At 35.7% G+C, this 23191-nt stretch overlaps 1 protein-coding gene across 1 annotated transcript in view; it reads right to left on the bottom strand.

The window, feature by feature from the left end:
* The window catches only part of timm50 (translocase of inner mitochondrial membrane 50 homolog (S. cerevisiae)), a 46347-nt gene that overhangs the window by 18816 nt on the left and 4340 nt on the right, over positions 1-23191 (bottom strand). Inside the window, exon 4 of the mRNA XM_073817986.1 lies at positions 13697-13718. Coding sequence (XP_073674087.1) covers positions 13697-13718 — 22 coding nt within the window. The remainder of the gene's footprint in view (positions 1-13696; positions 13719-23191) is intronic.

The following is a 23191-nucleotide window of genomic DNA, read 5'->3' as shown; positions in this document are numbered from 1 at the left end:
CACAGTTCAATTTTATCTCACAATTCTGACTTTTTTCCCCTCACAATTCTGACTTTTTTCCTCACAATTCTGACTTTTTTCCCCTCACAATTCTGACTTTTTTTCCTCACAATTCTGACTTTTTTTCCTCACAATTCTGACTTTTTTCCCCTCACAGTTCAATTTTATCTCACAATTCTGACTTTTTTTCGCCTCACAGTTCAATTTTATCTCACAATTCTGACCTTTTTCCCCTCACAGTTCAATTTTCTCACAATTCTGACTTTTTTTCCTCACAATTCTGACTTTTTTTCCCCTCACAATTCTGACTTTTTTCCCCTCACAGTTCAATTTTATCTCACAATTCTGACTTTTTTCCCCTCACAGTTCAATTTCATCTCACAATTCTGACTTTTTCGCCTCATAATTCTGACTTTTTTCCTCACAATTCTGACTTTTTCCCCTCACAATTCTGACTTTTTTCCCCTCACAGTTCAATTTTATCTCACAATTCTGACTTTTTCCCCCTCACAATTCTGACTTTTTTTCCTCACAATTCTGACTTTTTTCCTCACAATTCTGAGTTTATACCTCACAATTCTGACTTTTTTCTCCTCACAGTTCAATTTTATCTCACAATTCTGACATTTTTTTCCCTCACAGTTCAATTTTATCTCACAATTCTGACTTTTTCCCCCTCACAATTCTGACTTTTTTTCCTCACAATTCTGACTTTTTTCGCCTCACAGTTGAATTTTATCTCACAATTCTGACTTTTTTCCCCTCACAGTTCAATTTTATCTCACAATTCTGACTTTTTTCCCCTCACAGTTCAATTTTATCTCACAATTGACTTTTTTCCCCTCACAATTCTGACTTTTTTTCCTCACAATTCTGACTTTTCCCCCCTCAGTTCAATTTTATCTCACAATTCTGACTTTTTTCCCTTCACAATTCTGACTTTTTTTCCTCACAATTCTGACTTTTCCCCCCTCACAATTCTGACTTTTTTTCCTCACAATTCTGACTTTTTTTCCTCACAATTCTGACATTTTTTCCTCACAATTCTGACTTTTTTCCCCTCACAGTTCAATTTTATCTCACAATTCTGACTTTTTCCCCTCACAGTTCAATTTTATCTCACAATTCTGACTTTTTCACCTCACAATTCTGACTTTTCCCCCCTCACAGTTAAATTTTATCTCACAATTCTGACTTTTTTTCGCCTCACAGTTCAATTTTATCTCACAATTCTGACCTTTTTCCCCTCACAGTTCAATTTTATCTCACAATTCTGACTTTTCCCCCCTCAGTTCAATTTTATCTCACAATTCTGACTTTTTTCCCCTCACAGTTCAATTTCATCTCACAATTCTGACTTTTTCGCCTCATAATTCTGACTTTTTTCCTCACAATTCTGACTTTTTCCCCTCACAATTCTGACTTTTTTCCCCTCACAGTTCAATTTTATCTCATAATTCTGACTTTTTTCCTCACAATTCTGAGTTTATACCTCACAATTCTGACTTTTTTCTCCTCACAGTTCAATTTTATCTCACAATTCTGACATTTTTTCCCCTCACAGTTCAATTTTATCTCACAATTCTGACTTTTTTCTCCTCACAGTTCAATTTTATCTCACAATTCTGACATTTTTTCCCCTCACAGTTCAATTTTATCTCACAATTCTGACTTTTTTCCCCTCACAATTCTGACTTTTTTTCCTCACAATTCTGACTTTTTTTCCTCACAATTCTGACTTTTTCGCCTCAGTTCAATTTTATCTCACAATTCTTGACTTTTTTTCCTCACAATTCTGACTTTTTTTCCTCACAATTAGGGCTGGGCGGTATACCTTTTCATACCGAATACCGGTGTTTTTTTTTTTAATGATATTCATTTTTCATATACCCCAATACCGGTGAGTGTGTGAGTACAAAGCGCTGGGAACATGTATGTTGACGCAAACAGAAACCTCAGCTTGCACGTGCTTGTCTGAAGCAACACATCTGAGGTGTGGACGTATTTCAGTATATCTGAGAAAGACCCAGGGTTAGCGATTTGCAAAACTTGTAATGCCGAAATTTCAAGAGGGGGTGTGTCTGCAGTGATGAGAGCAGAGATCGGCGCATTGTGCGCAGACAGATGTAGCTTTCAGTGAGAGAAAAACAATGGCTTTACGTTGGTGTTACGTCGCAATATTTTAAAGATATGTCTTTTCTATATACTGTATTTTTATTAATATTTATGTTTTAAAGCCAATGGATATCACACGACACAAGCAACGTGAAAACTGATCAATATGTTAAAGTGAAAGTAAAAACTGACTTTCAGCATCTGATGTGCATTCTTTCAGACAATGAGAGACGATTATACTTCATATGCTGATATTAATTTAGTCCCTTAATATTTTTCTTGTGCCCCGAACATGGTGGGAAAAAAATAAATAAAAAAGAAACGTATTTTGTGTAAGCTTTGTTTTTGAAAGTATTAAATAAAGCTCTTAATTTTCATTGATGACTGCAGTGTTATTAGGGGGTTATGAAAGTCATAATTATAATTTTTAGGTGGTCTAAAATGTGGGGACTGAAAGACAAGAATTGCGATGAAACTTCAAAAGGCTATCCATTGAATAAATATGAGCGCTGCACGTTTCAAAATCATTTGTTGCGCTACTTTGTATACTACCATTCTGACAGCGCCTCCTGCTGGAAGAGAAACGCGTAGACTTGTAAATGTGAACTTGTGAAGAATGCACAATAAAGTGTTGTGTATTTTGACTGCAAATCATGAATTCTGATTTCTTCACCTCATTACAATTATGAGTGCCACTGTCACTTCTTTGTGAACAGCAGCATTTTGTGAGACCATTCAAACCTGGGTTAATACTAGTCCGGTCAATGTAAGCCAATATACTGCAGTAATTAGTCTCTAATTTATTAGGAAATGTGGTTAACACCTAGTCATGCATGAAAAAAAAAAAAAAATACCGTCATATACCGTGATACCGTATAATTTTGAAAAATACCGTGATATAAATTTTTGGTCATACCGCCCAGCTCTACTCACAATTCTGACTTTTTTCGCCTCACAGTTCAATTTTATCTCACAATTCTGACCTTTTTCCCCTCACAGTTCAATTTTATCTCACAATTCTGACTTTTTTCCCCTCAGAGTTCAATTTTCTCACAATTCTGACTTTTTTTCCTCACAATTCTGACTTTTTTTCCTCACAATTCTTACTTTTTTTCCTCACAATTCTGACTTTTTTTTCCCTCACAATTCTGACTTTTTTCCCCTCACAGTTCAATTTTATCTCACAATTCTGTAGGGCTGGGAATCGATTCCAAAAAGAATCGATTCCTCGATTCCGAGGCATTGGGAATCGAGAGTCGATTCCAACGTTTGGAATCGATCCTCTCATGGGGAATCGACTCCTCATTCAGAGCCGTTTTCAGTTCATCAAAACTTACCTCTTAAACGGAAGGCTGCATTCCATGAAAGCTGCATATTTCGGCTGTAAGTCATCAAACGTCGATTGACGAAAATAAACGTAATAAAAACGACTCATTACTAAACTCGTCTGAGTTTAAGGATGCAGCCTTCAGTTTGAGAAGCACCCATTAATTTGCCTCTTGCTCGCTAATAGTTATAGTCTGATACATTTCCACAAAAAGATTCGTTCGAATAGATCATTTAAATGAACCAGTTCAAAAAACGATTCAGATGTTATTTTACGGGAGAACAGGCTCATGATGTCCACAATTTTGAGCGCTGCACGACAGAATAGATCATGACGTGTCTTGATCTTATTTACATCTTAAATAAATGCTATTTTTAATCTTTCTATCAGCCAATGATAACTCTGAAAGAAAACGCAGAGAGCTCGTATCAGTGGCCGAGAGCGCATCTGATTGGCAGCTACGCCAGGAGCTCTTATATCATCCTGCATTTATTGCGAAATTATAGCTCTAATATCAGTGTTGTTGTTAAAGTTCTGTTTATTTTGTTTCAGTGTATAGTTTGCTAATTTTGTCATTTTATACACGTCACGTCTTATTTTATTCATTCAATAAATGCATGTCCACTGCTGAGCTGTGGTTTATGACTAATTTCCTGGGCAATGAATTACAATTTGAAATCAGTCAGAGCTACAGAAAAATAGTGTATATATATTATATATATATATATATATATATTTTTTTTTTTTTACAAATGAAGCTTCATATTATGAGAAGGTAACTTTATACAACCTTTACATCCTGTATTTATTGCGAAATTAGCTTCCTCCAATCTAAAAAACAAGAATCTAAAAAGAATCGAAACAACAGTGAGGAATCGATTCTGGAATCGAATCCAATCGATTCCAGAACCAGGAATCGGAATCGGAATCGATTCCAAAATTTTCGGAATCGAACAGCCCTACAATTCTGACTTTTCCCCCCTCAGTTCAATTTTATCTCACAATTCTGACTTTTTTCCCCTCACAGTTCAATTTCATCTCACAATTCTGACTTTTTCGCCTCATAATTCTGACTTTTTTCCTCACAATTCTGACTTTTTCCCCTCACAATTCTGACTTTTTTCCCCTCACAGTTCAATTTTATCTCATAATTCTGACTTTTTTCCTCACAATTCTGAGTTTATACCTCACAATTCTGACTTTTTTCTCCTCACAGTTCAATTTTATCTCACAATTCTGACATTTTTTTCCCTCACAATTCTGACTTTTTCCCCTCACAATTCTGACTTTTTTTCCTCACAATTCTGACTTTTTTCGCCTCACAGTTGAATTTTATCTCACAATTCTGACTTTTTTCCCCTCACAGTTCAATTTCATCTCACAATTCTGACTTTTTCGCCTCATAATTCTGACTTTTTTCCTCACAATTCTGACTTTTTCCCCTCACAATTCTGACTTTTTTCCCCTCACAGTTCAATTTTATCTCATAATTCTGACTTTTTTCCTCACAATTCTGAGTTTATACCTCACAATTCTGACTTTTTTCTCCTCACAGTTCAATTTTATCTCACAATTCTGACATTTTTTTCCCTCACAATTCTGACTTTTTCCCCTCACAATTCTGACTTTTTTTCCTCACAATTCTGACTTTTTTCGCCTCACAGTTGAATTTTATCTCACAATTCTGACTTTTTTCCCCTCACAGTTCAATTTTATCTCACAATTCTGACTTTTTTCCCCTCACAGTTCAATTTTATCTCACAATTGACTTTTTTCCCCTCACAATTCTGACTTTTTTTCCTCACAATTCTGACTTTTCCCCCCTCAGTTCAATTTTATCTCACAATTCTGACTTTTTTCCCTTCACAATTCTGACTTTTTTTCCTCACAATTCTGACTTTTTCCCCCTCACAATTCTGACTTTTTTTCCTCACAATTCTGACTTTTTTTCCTCACAATTCTGACATTTTTTCCTCACAATTCTGACTTTTTTTCCTCACAATTCTGACATTTTTTCCTCACAATTCTGACATTTTTTCCTCACAATTCTGACTTTTTTCCCCTCACAGTTCAATTTTATCTCACAATTCTGACTTTTTCCCCTCACAGTTCAATTTTATCTCACAATTCTGACTTTTTCGCCTCACAATTCTGACTTTTCCCCCCTCACAGTTAAATTTTATCTCACAATTCTGACTTTTTTTCGCCTCACAGTTCAATTTTATCTCACAATTCTGACCTTTTTCCCCTCACAGTTCAATTTTATCTCACAATTCTGACTTTTCCCCCCTCAGTTCAATTTTATCTCACAATTCTGACTTTTTTCCCCTCACAGTTCAATTTCATCTCACAATTCTGACTTTTTCGCCTCATAATTCTGACTTTTTTCCTCACAATTCTGACTTTTTCCCCTCACAATTCTGACTTTTTTCCCCTCACAGTTCAATTTTATCTCATAATTCTGACTTTTTTCCTCACAATTCTGAGTTTATACCTCACAATTCTGACTTTTTTCTCCTCACAGTTCAATTTTATCTCACAATTCTGACATTTTTTCCCCTCACAGTTCAATTTTATCTCACAATTCTGACTTTTTTCTCCTCACAGTTCAATTTTATCTCACAATTCTGACATTTTTTCCCCTCACAGTTCAATTTTATCTCACAATTCTGACTTTTTTCCCCTCACAATTCTGACATTTTTTCCTCACAATTCTGACTTTTTTTCCTCACAATTCTGACTTTTTCGCCTCAGTTCAATTTTATCTCACAATTCTGACATTTTTTCCCCTCACAGTTCAATTTTATCTCACAATTCTGACTTTTTTCCCCTCACAATTCTGACATTTTTTCCTCACAATTCTGACTTTTTTTCCTCACAATTCTGACTTTTTTCGCCTCACAGTTCAATTTTATCTCACAATTCTGACCTTTTTCCCCTCACAGTTCAATTTTATCTCACAATTCTGACTTTTTTCCCCTCAGAGTTCAATTTTCTCACAATTCTGACTTTTTTTCCTCACAATTCTGACTTTTTTTCCTCACAATTCTTACTTTTTTTCCTCACAATTCTGACTTTTTTTTCCCTCACAATTCTGACTTTTTTCCCCTCACAGTTCAATTTTATCTCACAATTCTGACTTTTTTCCCCTCACAGTTCAATTTCATCTCACAATTCTGACTTTTTCGCCTCATAATTCTGACTTTTTTCCTCACAATTCTGACTTTTTTCCCCTCACAGTTCAATTTTATCTCATAATTCTGACTTTTTTCCTCACAATTCTGAGTTTATACCTCACAATTCTGACTAGGGATGTTAACCGATGACCGTTTGACCGGTGGTTGACCGTATCAACGTTAACCGGTCAAAGTTGTCGGTAGTCGGTTAAAAAAAAAAGTGCCGGTGCGTCTTTTACGCATTCTGAAGGTGCCTGTTTTATCCATTGGTTTTATCATGTTGCAGTCTATTAGGCAACATTCCACATAAGATGGGCTTAGATTTGGAAATACATTACATCTACATTTCAGTGGTAACCGATAAGGTGATGATGATCATCATCTTTCTTTAATATGGTTAGCACTACCTCAACTAAAGCGGCGTCTCTTCGGAGCTGTCATTTTCTTAAATGAGCCGTGGCAATGTTTCAAATGAGCTTCTAACCTAGACAAACGCCTTTATTTTCAAAGCGATCACCTTGTTGTACCCAAACCATTTGAAACTAAGGAGCCATTTGTCCTACGATTACATACAACAAGCTTTTCGGCGCCGCGTTTGCGGGACTCATGTTTCGCGCTGTCGGGGATTTTAAAAAAAGTGACGTGAGTGGCAGTGTGTGTGTGTGTGCGGGAGGCAGAGCGGCAGAGAGAGGCTGCGATCACACCGAGCGCGTTTTTGCAGTTGGAGGCGCCTCTTTTGAATGGTTTTCTGTTGGCAGTGAGCGTTCTACGCGCTGCTTATGTGCCCCAGGCGCCTCGCGTTTTCACCGCCTGCTGCGCCTCGCGTTTTTGCAGGAGCGCTCTGAGCGCGTGAAGTTGAAAAAAAATCAACTCTGAGCGGAAAAACGCCCAACGTCATTCGCGTTCTTTTCCATTGTCCAATCGAATGAATGGAGAGGCGGACCTTCTGTTGTGGTGACGGAATTTTACGGTTGCTTAAAAAGTCCGGAGACTGCAAGAAATAGAGGAGAAACCTTTTGTGTCTATCGTGGGTAACCTGGAGCTGTATTATTTAGGGTTTCTGCTAATATGACAGTTTACTTAACAGCATAAAACTAAGATTTTAGTGACAGGACAGCTGTTTTGGTCATTGCTTAGCAACATAAAAAAAAAAACGCAGCACGCTCTTTTATTAAAAGTCACAAAAAAAAGGCAGTGCTGTGCGCCTCGCATTTTTAGAACTAAAAGACGCATTTGGTGTGATCGCGGCCAGATGCGACAGAGTTGCGAAATTGCAGGCGCGGCTCGAAATGGCTGTTATTTCAAATAGCGTACCATATTTTAAACTAATCGGTTAACCGGTTTCAACCGACTAATGAGGCTCGGTGGTCGGTCAAGAAATTTTTTAGTTTTCGCCATCCCTAATTCTGACTTTTTTCTCCTCACAGTTCAATTTTATCTCACAATTCTGACATTTTTTCCCCTCACAGTTCAATTTTATCTCACAATTCTGACTTTTTTCCCCTCACAATTCTGACTTTTTTTCCCTCACAATTCTGACTTTTTTCCCCTCACAATTCTGACTTTTTTCCCCTCACAATTCTGACTTTTTTCCCCTCACAATTCTGACTTTTTTTCCCCTCACAATTCTGACTTTTTTTCCCCTCACAATTCTGACTTTTTTCCCCTCACAATTCTGACTTTTTTTCCTCACAATTCTGACTTTTTTTCCTCACAATTCTGACATTTTTTCCTCACAATTCTGACTTTTCCCCCCTCAGTTCAATTTTATCTCACAATTCTGACTTTTTTCCCTTCACAATTCTGACTTTTTTTCCCTCACAATTCTGACTTTTTTCCCCTCACAATTCTGACTTTTTTCCCCTCACAATTCTGACTTTTTTCCCCTCACAATTCTGACTTTTTTTCCTCACAATTCTGACTTTTTTTCCCTCACAATTCTGACTTTTTTCCCCTCACAATTCTGACTTTTTTTCCTCACAATTCTGACTTTTTTTCCCCTCACAATTCTGACTTTTTTTCCCCTCACAATTCTGACTTTTTTTCCCCTCACAATTCTGACTTTTTTCCCCTCACAATTCTGACTTTTTTTCCTCACAATTCTGACTTTTTTTCCTCACAATTCTGACATTTTTTCCTCACAATTCTGACTTTTTCCCCCTCACAGTTCAATTTTATCTCACAATTCTGACTTTTTTCCCCTCACAGTTCAATTTTATCTCACAATTCTGACTTTTTTCCCCTCACAGTTCAATTTTATCTCACAATTCTGACTTTTTTCCCCTCACAGTTCAATTTTATCTCACAATTCTGACTTTTTCGCCTCACAATTCTGACTTTTCCCCCCTCACAGTTAAATTTTATCTCACAATTCTAACTTTTTTCGCCTCACAGTTCAATTTTATCTCACAATTCTGACTTTTTCGCCTCACAGTTAAATTTTATCTCACAATTCTAACTTTTGGCGCTTTTCCACTACACAGTACCAGCTCGCCTCAGCTCGCCTCGGCTCGACTCGGCTCTGTTTGGTTTTCCACTGTGTAAAAGTTGTACCTGTACCGGCTTCCAGGTACTTTTTTTCGTACCACCTCAGGCGAGGTTCCAAGCGAGCTGAGTCGAGCTAAGGCGATACTAAAATGTGACGTGAAAACACAGCAGACTACTGATTGGTCAGAGAGAATCGTCACTATTCACTGCGTCATCATTGCACGCGCCAGCAATAGTATCCAGAATAACCCCGCCATTTTTAAAAAGTTTGGCCAGAGATTGAGTGACACATCCAATCCATTACATATTATGGCAACTCGGAAGAATACGCCGTGGTCAAACGAGGAGGTGCAGACAGCGGGTGTGTGTCGCGTAGAAGATTACATCACGGCAGTTTCTTGCAGCGTCGCTGGAGGTACAGGTACAACTTTTACACAGTGGAAAACCAAACAGAGCCGAGTCGAGCCGAGTCGAGTCGAGCCAAGGCGAGCCGAGTCGAGCTGGTACTGTGTAATGGAAAAGCGCCATTTTTTCGCCTCACAGTTCAATTTTATCTCACAATTCTGACTTTTTCGCCTCACAGTTAAATTTTATCTCACAATTCTGACTTTTTTCCCCTCACAATTCTTACTTTTTTCACCTCACAATTCTGACTTTTCCCCCCCTCACAGTTCAATTTTTCCTCACAATTCTGACTTTTTTTCCCCTCACAGTTCAATTTTCTCACAATTCTGACTTTTTCGCCTCACAATTCTGACTTTTATGCCTTCACAGTTCAACTTTATCTCACAATTTTGACTTTTTCCCCTCACAATTCTGACTTTTCCCCCCTCAGAGCTCAATTTTCTCACAATTGTGACTTTTTTCCCTAAAAGTTCAATTTTATCTCACAATTCTGACTTTTTCGCCTCATAATTCTGACTTTTTTCCTCACAATTCTGAGTTTATACCTCACAATTCTGACATTTTTCTTCACAATTCAGACCTTTTCCCTCACAATTCAGATTTTTTCCCCTTACAATTCAATTCAGTTTATTTTTACCTCACAATTCAAGTTTATAGCTCACAATTCCAACTTTTTTCTTCACAATTCTAAGTTTATATTTCACAATTCTGACTTTTTCCCCTCACAATTCAAGTTTATACCTCACAATTCGGATAACCTTGGTGAGAAGTAGTTTTAATAGGTATTCTAATTATTTGAGAATAGCAGAATCCACACCCCAGCTATAATGATAGCAACAATATCGTTGAAATGATTTTTTTTCCAGCTGATTAATGACAAAAACATTGACAGTCAATTAAAAATTCATCTGAGTTTTAAGTTGTAAGTGGCAAATGTCAAAACTGCAGCACACACTTACAATAAACAGAATGTTAATGTGAATTGCTGTGGATGCCAATATAGTTGTTGTTAAAGACTTTTTTATTTTTTACAAGTTTTTCTTTGAGTTTAAGTTTATGGAAACCATACTTGGCAGACTAAAAACAGAGATAACAGAATAAGCTTAATGCCTTCAATGAAAAGTGAGCTTTCACACCTGAGCGTGACACAAACCCTCCTTTTTATTTCCTGATTATTGTTGTTGCTATCGGTTGGTGATGAAATCTTTGTGTGTTTAAGCTCAAGCAAAACAACCTCCCTCCTGACACATCTGAATCCATGTCGTACCACTGCAAACAAGACTACACTTGTCATTTCAGAAATAGACCGAGGTGATGGATGAATCTGTCGTTAATTTTCACTCCACACATTATACCAGAAACACAAGTATGAAACCATGCAGCTTCCAAGACTTTAAACAAACAGACACAAAGAATTACTTTTAGTCACATTAATGTGATCTAATAAAAACAACAGTTTGTGACTCCATAAATTATACCACTGGCCAGCTGCAATTTGTACAAATTAAGTGATGCAGGTTTTGATAGGGGGCGGGTTGGCGCGGGATGTGCATACAAGCGTCTTCCATTGAATGCCGTCACTTGGCAAGGCAGAAAAGGTTTTTTGGAGTCGCGCCTGTTTGCCTTGTCCCCCTCTCCCTGAGGACGGCGCCTATCAAGGGTCCGCTCTTCATCCCGACGCTGGCCTTCTGCTGTGTTAGGGAGGGTGAGCATGGGCCCAGGAGGCAGAAAACCTGATTCTCCACTCCCTTGAGGGAGTAGGCGTTTCACCTCAGTCCCTAAAGTAATCATGGCCCTTCGTTATGGCATTAAAAGCTATAAGAGCATTAGTGTTGGACAGCAGCAGCGCTCTGAGCTCGGAGGTAATAAATCAAGGTGGGGGGGAGAGGACACTTCAGGGAATGTATGGAATTAATTACATAATTATGATAAGAGCGTGCAATAGCGTAGAGGAAGCGAAAGCAGCTTGCTATCTCAATTGACATCGGCAGTGAATGAAAAAAAAAAAAAAAAAAGCAGGTGGTCGGCATCTACTGCTGTTAAGTGGCGTCTCTACCTTTACTCTATTAATGGTAACGCTCTGACGATGGCATATCTGTACTCGATGGTGCTATACATACGTCAAAGTCAAATGATCACATAAAATCACCATAAAACCCAAGCCATTTCACAAACAGGAAGCCAAACTTAAAGGAACAGCACACTTAAAAAAATAAATATTAATTTGTCTGCCACTGAATTAAAAAAAGAAAGGTAATTGTTAATTTCTCTCGCAAGAAAAAACAACAACTTGCAATTGACTTTTTTCCCTTACAATTCTGATTTTTTTCTCGGAATTGTGTAATACAAAGTTTCAATTTACACCCAATTTTTTCCCCCTCACCATTCCGAGATTATACTTCAAAGTATAATAATTCATAATTCAAAGTTTATACCTTGCAATTCTTACTTTTTCCTCAAAATTCCAAATTTCTCACATTTCTGACTTTCCCCCTCAAAATTCCTAGTTTATATCTTTCAATTCCGACTTTTTTCCTCGCAATTCGGAGTTTATATCTCACAATTCCTGAATCTATACCTCACAATTCCTTTTTTTCTCCTTTACAATTCCGAGTTTATACCTTGCAATTCTAACCTTTTTCCTACAATTCCCAGTTTATATCTCACAATTTGGACTTTTTTTCCTTGCAATTCTGATTTTTTTCTTCACAATTCAGTTTATATCTCACAATTCTGACTTTTTTTTCCTCACAATCCCGTGTTTTTACCTTGCAATTCTGATTTTATTTTTCCCCTCACAATTCCTATTTTTTCCCCTTCACAATTCTGAGTTTGTACTTTGCAATTCTGACTTTTTTCCTAACAATTCAGTTTATATCTCACAATTCTGACTTTTTCCTCACAATTCCGAGTTTGTAATTTGCAATTCTGACTTTTTTTCCTAACAATTCCGACTTATACCTCATAAATCTGACAATTCTCACAATTTAGATTTTTTTTTCTTCACAATTCACTTTATATCTCACAATTCAGACTTTTCCCCTCACAATTCCGAGTTTATACCTCACAATTCTGACTTTTTTCCCCCTCACAATTCTGTTTATACCTCGCAATTCTGACTTTTTTCCCCCTCACAATTCCAAATTTTATCTCACATTTTCCTCGCAATTCTGATTTTTCTTTTATTTAAATGCAAGATGGTATTATGCAATTCTGAGGAAAAAAAAAGATCGCATACTCGCAATTGTGAGGAAAAAATTTTTTTATTGTAACTTTTTCTATTTTTTTTATTCAGAAACAGGGCTTCCATTGTTTCAAGCTCCAAAATAAAAAAAACTGACAAATGTAAAATTTGTATGTGTTAAAAATGGACATTCTTTAAATATTTCACAATGTGTGTGTGACAGGTCAAAGAAAGTCTGGTCTGGAACAACATAGCGGTTATAAATGGTGACTAAATTTATATTTTTGTGTGAACTATCCCTTTAAAACTCAAAAAGAGGCACAAGCCTCATAATTCAACAACCCACAATTAAGAGTCAATGCAGCGTAAACGAAACAACTGCCAATATGAACTGGCACAAGCGCCACATGCCACTGGTTAAGGGCCAATCCGGGTTATGTGAGAGATTGATGCTTGCAGGGGTCATGTGCAGGGGCTCATTCCCATGAAACATTTGTTTGTGAAGTGGGCTGGCACCCGCTGGCACTGTGTAAAAGGTGCTGGATGGCACTAGAAATCCATCATGTGCCATGCTAACCTGACAGGTGAACAAACACACAACAAGCAGGCCAGAAGGGTCCTCATCTGCTAAAAAGGGCCATGTAAGGGGGCAAACAATGCTGTCATTCCCTGTCCTTTTGAATCAAGTATTTCACGCTTGTAGACTGAAGATCTACAGTCCTCTACTTTATTTTTGTCATGCCAACTTCCTCCTGAGCTTTGAACTATGCATTCAGTCTCTTTAAACCTACTTAAAGTGAAACTAAACTGTCTTATCAGTTAGATGAATCTGTATGTAGGAATAAACTGCCCAACACAACAGCTCCTCAGCTTAGGTTAGTACAGTTATGTTAAGGTTACCTCTAAATACGGTGTAAAAAGCCTTGTAAGCGCACGCAATGTATAAATGATTTCATAACTGCCTCAGGGCTGTACATGTGTTTAGATAAGGGGAGGACTTACCATTATCAAACTCATCTGGAATCTGAAAAAAAGAAAAAAAAAGAAAAACAGAGTTGAGATACAAGTAGACATGTTTTCAGTGCACACTGGTACATCAAGTCATCACATGTGTAGTGCCTACATGCAAACTAGAAATATAACAAACAACAAATTAGCAGTAATATGTTTGAGAAAGCATTTTTTGAAGAAATGTTAAATGTTCAGTTAAAGTTTTAGTTTAGTTATCTAATAAACCTGGTCAACATGACCACAGCGCCCTCTTCCAGGTAGAAGATCTACTATTGAACATGGTGCATCAGGCACTGCTAAAATACCTTTTGCCATATTAAAGATTAAATGTAAAATCACATAGTTCTTTGGTCTTTTAAAACAATACACATTAGTCCACCAATAAGCACCAAACTAATGAATATTCAACTGCATCTGTCAGCAGGTTCTGCCCCTCCTGGGGTCCAGGACCACCACATGCTGCCTAGTGGGACGGTTCACAGTACAACGTGGGCAAAAGGCCTGTTTCTAACCCCTGTCATTCTCCAACTGCATTCATTCATTGTACAGGAACCGCTTTGGCGCCCTCCGCTGGACAAAACTGCATACCACTAATATGCAGAAACAATGGGCTAGTGCTATTTTGGGCTGAAGGGGAAAACTCTGACTCAAGCCATAACTTTCTAGTTTATCACATGCAAACATCACTCAATTATCAATGTTAAGTGAAAACAGAAAGAATAAATAAGTGGAGTTAAGAAAAGCAACACCTTGTTGAGAATTCAAAGCATACCCTGCCCTCTGCTGGTGATTTACATTTCTGCACTTTTTCATACTTCAGGCAATCATGTCAGTCTGAATTTCTTAACTGACTTTCTTCTGTGAAACTAAGATTTGAAAACAGCCTGTTTTTTCTTCCCTATGCAAGGAAAGTCAACATGTTGCACAGTGTTCCACAGAATAAAGAATTTTAAATGGTTCGGAGTGACACGAGGATGAGTAAATGATGACTGAATTGACATTTTTGGCTTAACTACCACTAATTTTCCTTCATGGCTTGCAAAGAGATAAGGAAGACAGATATTACAAAGAGAGTACTATATAGTTATTGAACTAACTCAGGGAAATGAGCATGCAAAAAAATATTTTATCCATTCACTATGATTAAGCTATGAATTTGTATTATTAGAGAAACCAAAAACACTGAAGATGAACGCTCTGTAACCACATAAAGTGCACTGTACTGTTATCTAAGCACAGACTTACCAAGCCTGCATTTATTTGATCCAAAATACAGCAATAGCAAAAGTGAAATATTTTTACTATTTAAAAGAACTGCTTTCCATTTGAACATATTTTTAAGTGTAATTTACTCCTTTGATCAAAGCTACATTTTCAGCATCTAATATGCCGATTTGCTGTTCAAGAAACATTATTATCATCGTCAATATTTAAAACTATTGAGTAAATTTTTTTTTCCAGGATTCTTTGATTCTTTGAATAAAAAGATCCAAAGATCAGCATTTATTTGAAATTAAAATCTTTTGTAACATAATACACTATACCTTTTAAAAAGCTTGGGGGGAAGAAATTTTAGAAATAAATACTTTTATTTAGCAAGGATGCTTTAAATGGATCAAAAGTGATGATAAAGACATTTATAATGTTACAAAAGATTTCCATTTCTGATAAATGCTTTTCTTCTGAACTTTCTATTCATCAAAGAAAACAGTCGTTTTCAATATGATAATAATAAAGGTTTTTTGAGCAGCAAATCAGATTATTAAAATGATTTTTGGACACTGAAGGATTATGTGATACTGAAGAGTAATGATGCTAAAAACTCAGCTTTGAAATCAGTAATAAATTGCATTTTAAAATATATTCAAACAGATTTTAAATAGTAAAAATATTTCTAAATTTGACCGATTTTGCTGTACTTTGGATCAAATAAATATCTATAAATAAATAAATTAAAAAAAAAACATTAAAAATATAACTGTTCAAAATCTTTTGACCAGTAGTGTACATTAGTATTCCAGGTGGATATACACTACCGTTAAGACGATTTGGGTCGATAAATAATAAATAAATAATATTTCTTATCAGCAATGATCAAGCCTTTGTGGCCTTTATTTGAAGCAATGAAGTTTAAATTTTGTTCTATGAGAAGAGGTTTCCGTCTTTGGTCCCACGCTGTCACCTCTCTTAAGTGCCCTTCAATTAAGACTTTTGGCTGTAAAAAATGTCACCCTAAGTCTGGCACACTCCACGTATATCTCCAACAAGGTCTTAACTACATGTGAAGTGTGCCCAGTTAGATCACTTGTCCAAAAGGCAAGCGAGCCAAAAGGGTCATTAAACCTTAAAAGTGCAGATAACAAACATTGTCACCCTGTGCTAAGTGTGTCCTTCAAGTTACTTGTTTCTGTAGGACATTATTAAAAGGTTTAATGCACATGACAAATGCTGGATAAACAATTTGTTTGAAGGTTATGGCTTTGGTGAAGGTTTTTGCTTTCAAAATAGTCCTTGAGCTAAACTCTAGCATAAAATCTGTCACTGGCTGCAGGAAATGACAACAGCCAGCCACTTATTTTGTAAATCCAGTAAAATGTGCGCTAAATGTCAAACGTGTAACAGTGTGAGATGACAAACAATCCATTCACAGCGGTCTTTCCCAAACACCGTTACAGGTTGAACTGGTTGAACGTTCTTTTGAAAACATTCAATAAACAAAAGACTGAGGTGCGAACAATATCAGAAACACTCTGGCAGGCTGACAAGACCTTCTGGCGAGAAGTCTAACGGTGTCTTGAGAAGCGTGACTCAGCTTTGAAAGGCCTGGCACACTCCATTCACAAGTCTTACGACATCTCAACTGCCTGAGAAGTGTGCCTGTTCAAAGTGATCAACATCCCACAGGATCTCCAGTGACAGACGTGTGAGGAACTCGAGCTTTGAGGCAGCAATCTTCCCGAGAAAACGCCTTAGGACCTTACACATAGCACACTGATGTGAAAGGTAAGCCCTTAAAGGGATAGTTCAGCCAAAAATGACTAAGAGACTGGAAAATACAGCATTGTTTTGAAATGATCGCTGATGTCAGTCATATTGCCATATGACATATAATTGTAGAAAGGTACTGTATTTATCCCACTCAATCCCTAAACAAGTGATTTAAAAATAACTGTAAAGCAATTTACACAAACCCTCAAACAATTAAAAAAATAAAAACCTCAAAAAAAAAAGGTAAAAAGTAAAAAGGTAAAAAGCTTTATTTAAAAATGAGCTCAAAACTATTTACACAAGCCCTCAAAAGAAGTTTCATCAGTTATTTAAAAATAAGCTCAAAGCAATTAACCCAATTTTTTAAAGAATAAAAAAAATGGTTAAACAAATCTATTAAAAATAAAAATAAAAACAAGCTCAAAGCAATTTAAACAACCCCTCTGAGAAAAAAAAGTTAAAAGGCACTTTATTTAAAAATTAGGTCAAAACAATTTACACAACCCCTCAAAAAAAAGTTTAAAGATTTATTTAAAAATAAGCTCAAAGCTATTTAGCCAACTCTTCAAATAAATAAATAAAATGGTAAAAATAAATAAATAAAAGCAATTTACACAATCTCTCTGGGTAAGAAGTAAAAAGGCACTTTATTTAAAAATCAGCTTAAAACTATTTACACAACCCTCAAAATAGTTAAAAGATAGATAAATAGAATTAAAAAAAAGTTTAAAAAGTTTTTTTTTTTAAATAACTTCAAAGTAGGGCTGGGCGGTATACCTTTTCATACCGAATACCAGTGTGTTTTTTTTTTTTTTTTTAATGATATTCATTTTTCATATACCCCAATACCGGTGAGTGTGTGCATACAAAGTAGAGGTCGACCGATATTGTTTTTTAGCGATACCGATAGTTAGGTTGGACCACACTGGCCGATACCGATTAATTAACCGATAGTTTTTGAAAATGGATACTGAAAGGCAACTAAAATAGTGCTCTACTATTTTTAAAGTACTAAACCGTACTTTGTAAATTTATTAAAATATGAATTATATATTGATCATTAAAGTTATTTCATAGTTCATTTATGTTAACAAAACAAACTTCAGAATTTAACAATATATCAGTAAATGTTGAAATTAACACACTAACACACTCTAACACACTCTAACACTCTAATCAATCTCAGTTGATGTTACAAATGGGCTCATTGTAAAGGGGCGGGAATCTTTACATTTTAACAATATGTAAAATTGCAGTTTCTATGGTTTTTGTTTATATTTGGAATCTCTGTATGTCAGTACGTCATCTTAAAATTAAAATTTAATTACATTTTATATCAAATTTATTTCGTGCAAAATTTACTTTATTTTTTTTATTATATAAGCAGGCTACTTTTTAAAACAATAGACAGTGACAGACAGTGCCTGCTTTAACAGGCTTCAATGAATGCACAGATCTATTTCGATATATCAGATGTTTTGTCCTGCTCATAGATAACTGACTGTATGTACTGTACATCAGTTTCGTATAAAAGTATTTGAAAATGCAAGTGCATTTAACCGCATCCGCAATCGAGCTTTTTAGGATTGAAGAGAGGATTGCGATGCATCGGAGAATCCATTTTTCACCCACCCTTAATGAAACCAGGCAAAAGTGCAGCGCTGCGTCGCGAGGACAACTCGCAGGTATCACGAACACACTGGACACGTCGCGTGTAGTTCAAGGGGAAGTCTAAAACAGTTTATTTAATCACCAAACGGGCAAATGTTTACTTAAAGAATGATCAAAAAAGCGGCAAAGATTAGTTTAAACAACAGATCAAACGAAAAGAGAAGGAGCGATATATATTGTTGTAGCCATTTAAGAATTTTTTTTTCTGTTTTACATTGTTGAAATATTATTTGTTTGTGTTTTGTTTCAGTTCAATCTGTTTATTACGAAAGAAGTTTGTGTAATTTGTAAATGTCATAAATGACGTGGTATTGGACGGCAATAGGCTGGGAGAATTGGAGAGGGTCAGACACAATTTTTTGACCACTTCGTATGTTTTTATTTGTGGAAAATCCCTTCTTAAACAAAGTTCGTTTTGTATCATTTTTATGTTAATTTTTAATACATATTTTTTGTTGATCAGTTATTAAAATAAAATAAGAACAAGGAAAACTGGCATTGTGAAATAAAGTGCGTAACTACCATGCTTCCGCGGCCTGAAGAAGAGGCTAAAACATAAATTGTAAAAAAAAAACAAGGTTTGTTTTTGAAAGTCTTAAATAAAGCTCTTAATTTTCATTGATGACTGCAGTGTTATTAGGAGGTTATGAAAGTCTTAATTATAATTTCAGGTGGTGTTAAATGTGGGGACTGAAAGACAAGAATTGCGATGAAACTTCAAAAGGCTATCCATTGAATAAATATGAGCGCTGCACGTTTCAAAATCATTTGTTGCGCTGCTTTGCATACTACCATTCTGACAGCGCCTCCTGCTGGAAGAGAAACGCGTAGAGTTGTAAATGTGAACTCACGGATCCACAAGATAATGTGTTATAAAAATGTAAACAATTTAAACAAAGGCAGTAAAATATATGTATATGTTATTTAAGTAATATAATACTTGACTGATAATAATTGTTTAAATTGATATAATTGATTTATTCTTTGAAACTTTAATATTAATTGACGCAATTGCAATGCCTTGATTCTAGTAAGATTTAGTACGCAGTCATAGCCATAAATGCAATGGTACTAATAATTGGCATAATTCTTTCGGTTTTCGGTTTCGGCCAAGAATTTTCATTTCGGTGCATCACTACATCATATGTAGTCATGAATTCTGTTTTCTTCACCTCATTACAATTATGAGTGCCACTGTCACTTCTTTGTGAACAGCAGCATTTTGTGAGACCAATCAAACCTGGGTTAATACTAGTCCGGTCAATGTTAGGGATGCACCGATCCGACTTTTTCAGTCCCGATACCGATACCGATGCCTGGGCTTTGCATATCTGTCGATACCCGATACCGATCCGATACCATTGTTGAATTAATAATAAACTGCATACCTTCCATGCTTATGCTCCAACTGTTCCAGCATGCAACAAACGTGCTGCTAATGAATGAAGTTGGATTATGATGGCAATTCAATGCCATTAATAAACGAGCGCACCACTGATGCTGTCGCTCGCAGTAAATCACATACGCGCGAGGAAAACAGATCTACGCGCGAGCAAACGGAAACCGCGAGTTCATTTCAAACCTGCGCCCACGCGACATATTCTCTGCGCGCAATACAAGCCCTCGTGCGCATCTTTCCCACATCCTCACACTAGATCTTCTCTCACCTGCTCGCGCGAACACTTTTATTTTTGTCAGTCGTGGGGCAGGACTTGCTGGTTTAATTGTAATCTCAAACGCCATTGGTTACCTACTCCATTCCGGGAGTCAGTCACGTTAATATAGCCTTAAAAGCTTGCATGAACTTTAAAATATAACCTTTAACCATGACAATAACCGTAGAAAAGTGTCATTACAACCTATAAAAAGGGTTTATGTCCTAGGTTTATGGGTTATTAGTTATTATAGAAATGAATACAATATTAAATGATTATATTAACAATATGCCATGCTGTCTACGCGAGTCTGTGCGCGATGTAGACAGCATTCAAATAAGTTAATCATGAATAAATATTACATAAAGCACATCAAATAAAATAAGCCTACAATAAACATTTTATGCATCCCACAGTCTTGTAAGTCCATTAACTGACCCTCTTTTTCTGTAATATTTGTATCATTCGTTTATATTCGTTATTTTTTCCTTGATTTCGATCTCTTTACTTAAAGTTTTGAATGTAAATGATACTGTAAATGATCGACATGCCAGTAAAGTTTTAATTATGCTATATGACTGGGATTTTTACTGGAATGCAGTTTAAAGGTTGAATTTCACATATATTCTATTTTATTTCGTCTAATTAATAGACTAGCCTATATAAATATAGTATTTCCATTGATTTTATTTGATATAATTTAGGTAATATTTATTAATGATAAACTTCTTTTGAATGCTGTCTACATCGGGCACAGACAGCATTCACATAGACAGCATCCCCTGTTGTTAATTTAATCATTTAATAATGTATTAATTTCTATAATAATTAATATAATAATTCCTAAACTCAAAATAAAATATTTATGCCGATAAAGTTTGGACATTGTGATTGTATTTATGCCAGTGTGTGACGATAAATTATTTACAAATGAAACTCTTATAATAATAATTCACTCTTCAATAAAACACCATATTTATAGGTCAGTTATTAATTAGACGAAATAAAATAGAATATGTGTGAAATTCAACCTTTAAACTGCATTCCAGTAAAAATCCCAGTCATATAGCATAATCAAAACTTTACTGGCATGTCGATCATTTACAGTATCATTTACATTCAAAAAATGGTATTGATTTGCCGTCATATAGGATCTGCTGCGACCTATATTTACAGTCACTGGCTGCGACGGAGGAAGAAAAAAAAAAAGAGAGGAAAAAACTGGATCGGCCCGTGGATCTGTTAATTCATCCGATCCAGCTATTTCCTAATATCGGATCGGTGCACCCCTAGTCAATGTCAGCCAATATACTGCAGTAATTATTCTCTAATTTATTAGGAAATGTGGTTAACACCTAGTCATGCATGGAAAAAAAATACTGTCATATACCGTGATACCGTATAATTTTGAAAAAATACCGCCCAGCTCTACTTCAAAGCAATTTACACAACCTCTCAAAGACTAAATAAATAAAATAGTAAAAAAGTAAATACTAGCTTACAGCAATTTACAGACAAAAATAGTTAAAAGGTACTGTATTTAAAAAGAGAATAAAATGGTTAAAAATGGTTACACACACAAAAAAACTAAATAGTAAAATGGTACTGCATTTAAAAATAAGCTCAAATTATTTACACAACCCTTCAAAGAGTAAATAAATAAAGTAAGAACAAGCTCAAAGCGATTAACATAACCCATCTAGATAAAAATAAATAAATAAATAACGTAAAAAAAAAAAAAAAAAATTACACATCCATTAAAATGATACCAAACTAAGCATTTTCTATCTTACATTTAAAAGTAAATGGCTCTGAATTGTCCTCCTGGCAAAAAAGACAGACAAAAGCCTGTCTATGGGAAGACAGCCAGGTTTCCAGTCCCACACTGTCACCTAATTGACATCCAATTTAAATGGGACAAGGTGACAATTTTTACAACAAAAGGTCTGGCACACTCCACATTTGTCTCCTATGTGCTCGCATACACATGCTAAAGTGTGCCCTTTGAAATAAGTGAAGAAAGCAGACCAGGAGAGGTGGAACCAGCAAACAAGACGTTTTCCCGTCCACACACCTCAGCCCAGCACATGCCGCAGTTTAAAGAAAGCTCGAAAGGTGTGTGGTTTATAGAGCTCAGCGGCAATAAGGCGACACCTGTGATCTCACCCAACATGCTGTGAAAAGTGTGTCTGTACAGCGGACACTAAACCGAAGAGGTCTGAAAATGAACACCTCAACAGTTGGGTCCAAATCCCACGGTTAGCTGGCAATCCCAAAAAGGTGCCTGCAAATATACTTACAGAAGCTCACATTCCCGAAGAAATATGTGGGAAATTGCTTTAATATTTAGCAAAGCATTTGATCTTTCAACTAATCTACTTTGCAGCAACCAAACTAGTTAAAAGGACAAGTAGTACCACTGTTTATGGTATAACTTTCTTTAAAATAAAAGCCACTGGGTTTGATATATTTGGTAATGCAATGGCATTTATACATTTCTAGGCCTGGGGTCACTTGTTAATAATTGATAATAATCAAGAATATAATAATAATAATAAGATATCAATCAAACATGGCATACAATTCTAGTTGTATGTAGTGGTAGTGGTAACTATAAATAGATAAGTGCTTTACATTATAAACCAACCAGGTTGACATTTTGGTCTTTTTGTTTAAACTAATAACACCAACGTGTCCCATTTTGACTTCCTTATTTTTAAGTTGACTAATGCATCATGTATCACAAGCTAACAATAAATACTGCTTTTAATGCATTAATTAACATTAACATTAGCCTAAATTAATAAATGTTAATCTGCATGAATTACAACTGAACAATAGTATACAAACTGATAACCTAGATTAATAAATGCTATTAAAAAAAAAAACTGATTTTCATTATAGGGCTGTCACTAACGATTATTTTAGTAATCGAGTAATCGGTTGAGTATTCTGACGATTAATCAAGAAATCAAATAATTATATATATTTGTAGTAATAAAAATAGACCAAAGCGAACAATAGCCTTTAAAATGACTTCAAATACAGAACTACGCATTATAACAAATGACTGTTTAATCTGGTTTAATATTGACTAAACTACATTTACTTTAAATATTCACTTAATCTTTAATATTTGGCCACTTCTTATGACGGAAATGCCACTGTAATT

The sequence above is a fragment of the Garra rufa genome, chromosome 14 (assembly GCF_049309525.1).
Source record: "Garra rufa chromosome 14, GarRuf1.0, whole genome shotgun sequence".
In the NCBI taxonomy this organism is placed as follows: Eukaryota; Metazoa; Chordata; class Actinopteri; order Cypriniformes; family Cyprinidae; genus Garra; species Garra rufa.
The sequence above is the reverse complement of the archived record's forward strand: the minus strand, read 5'-3'. Positions and strand labels throughout refer to the sequence as shown.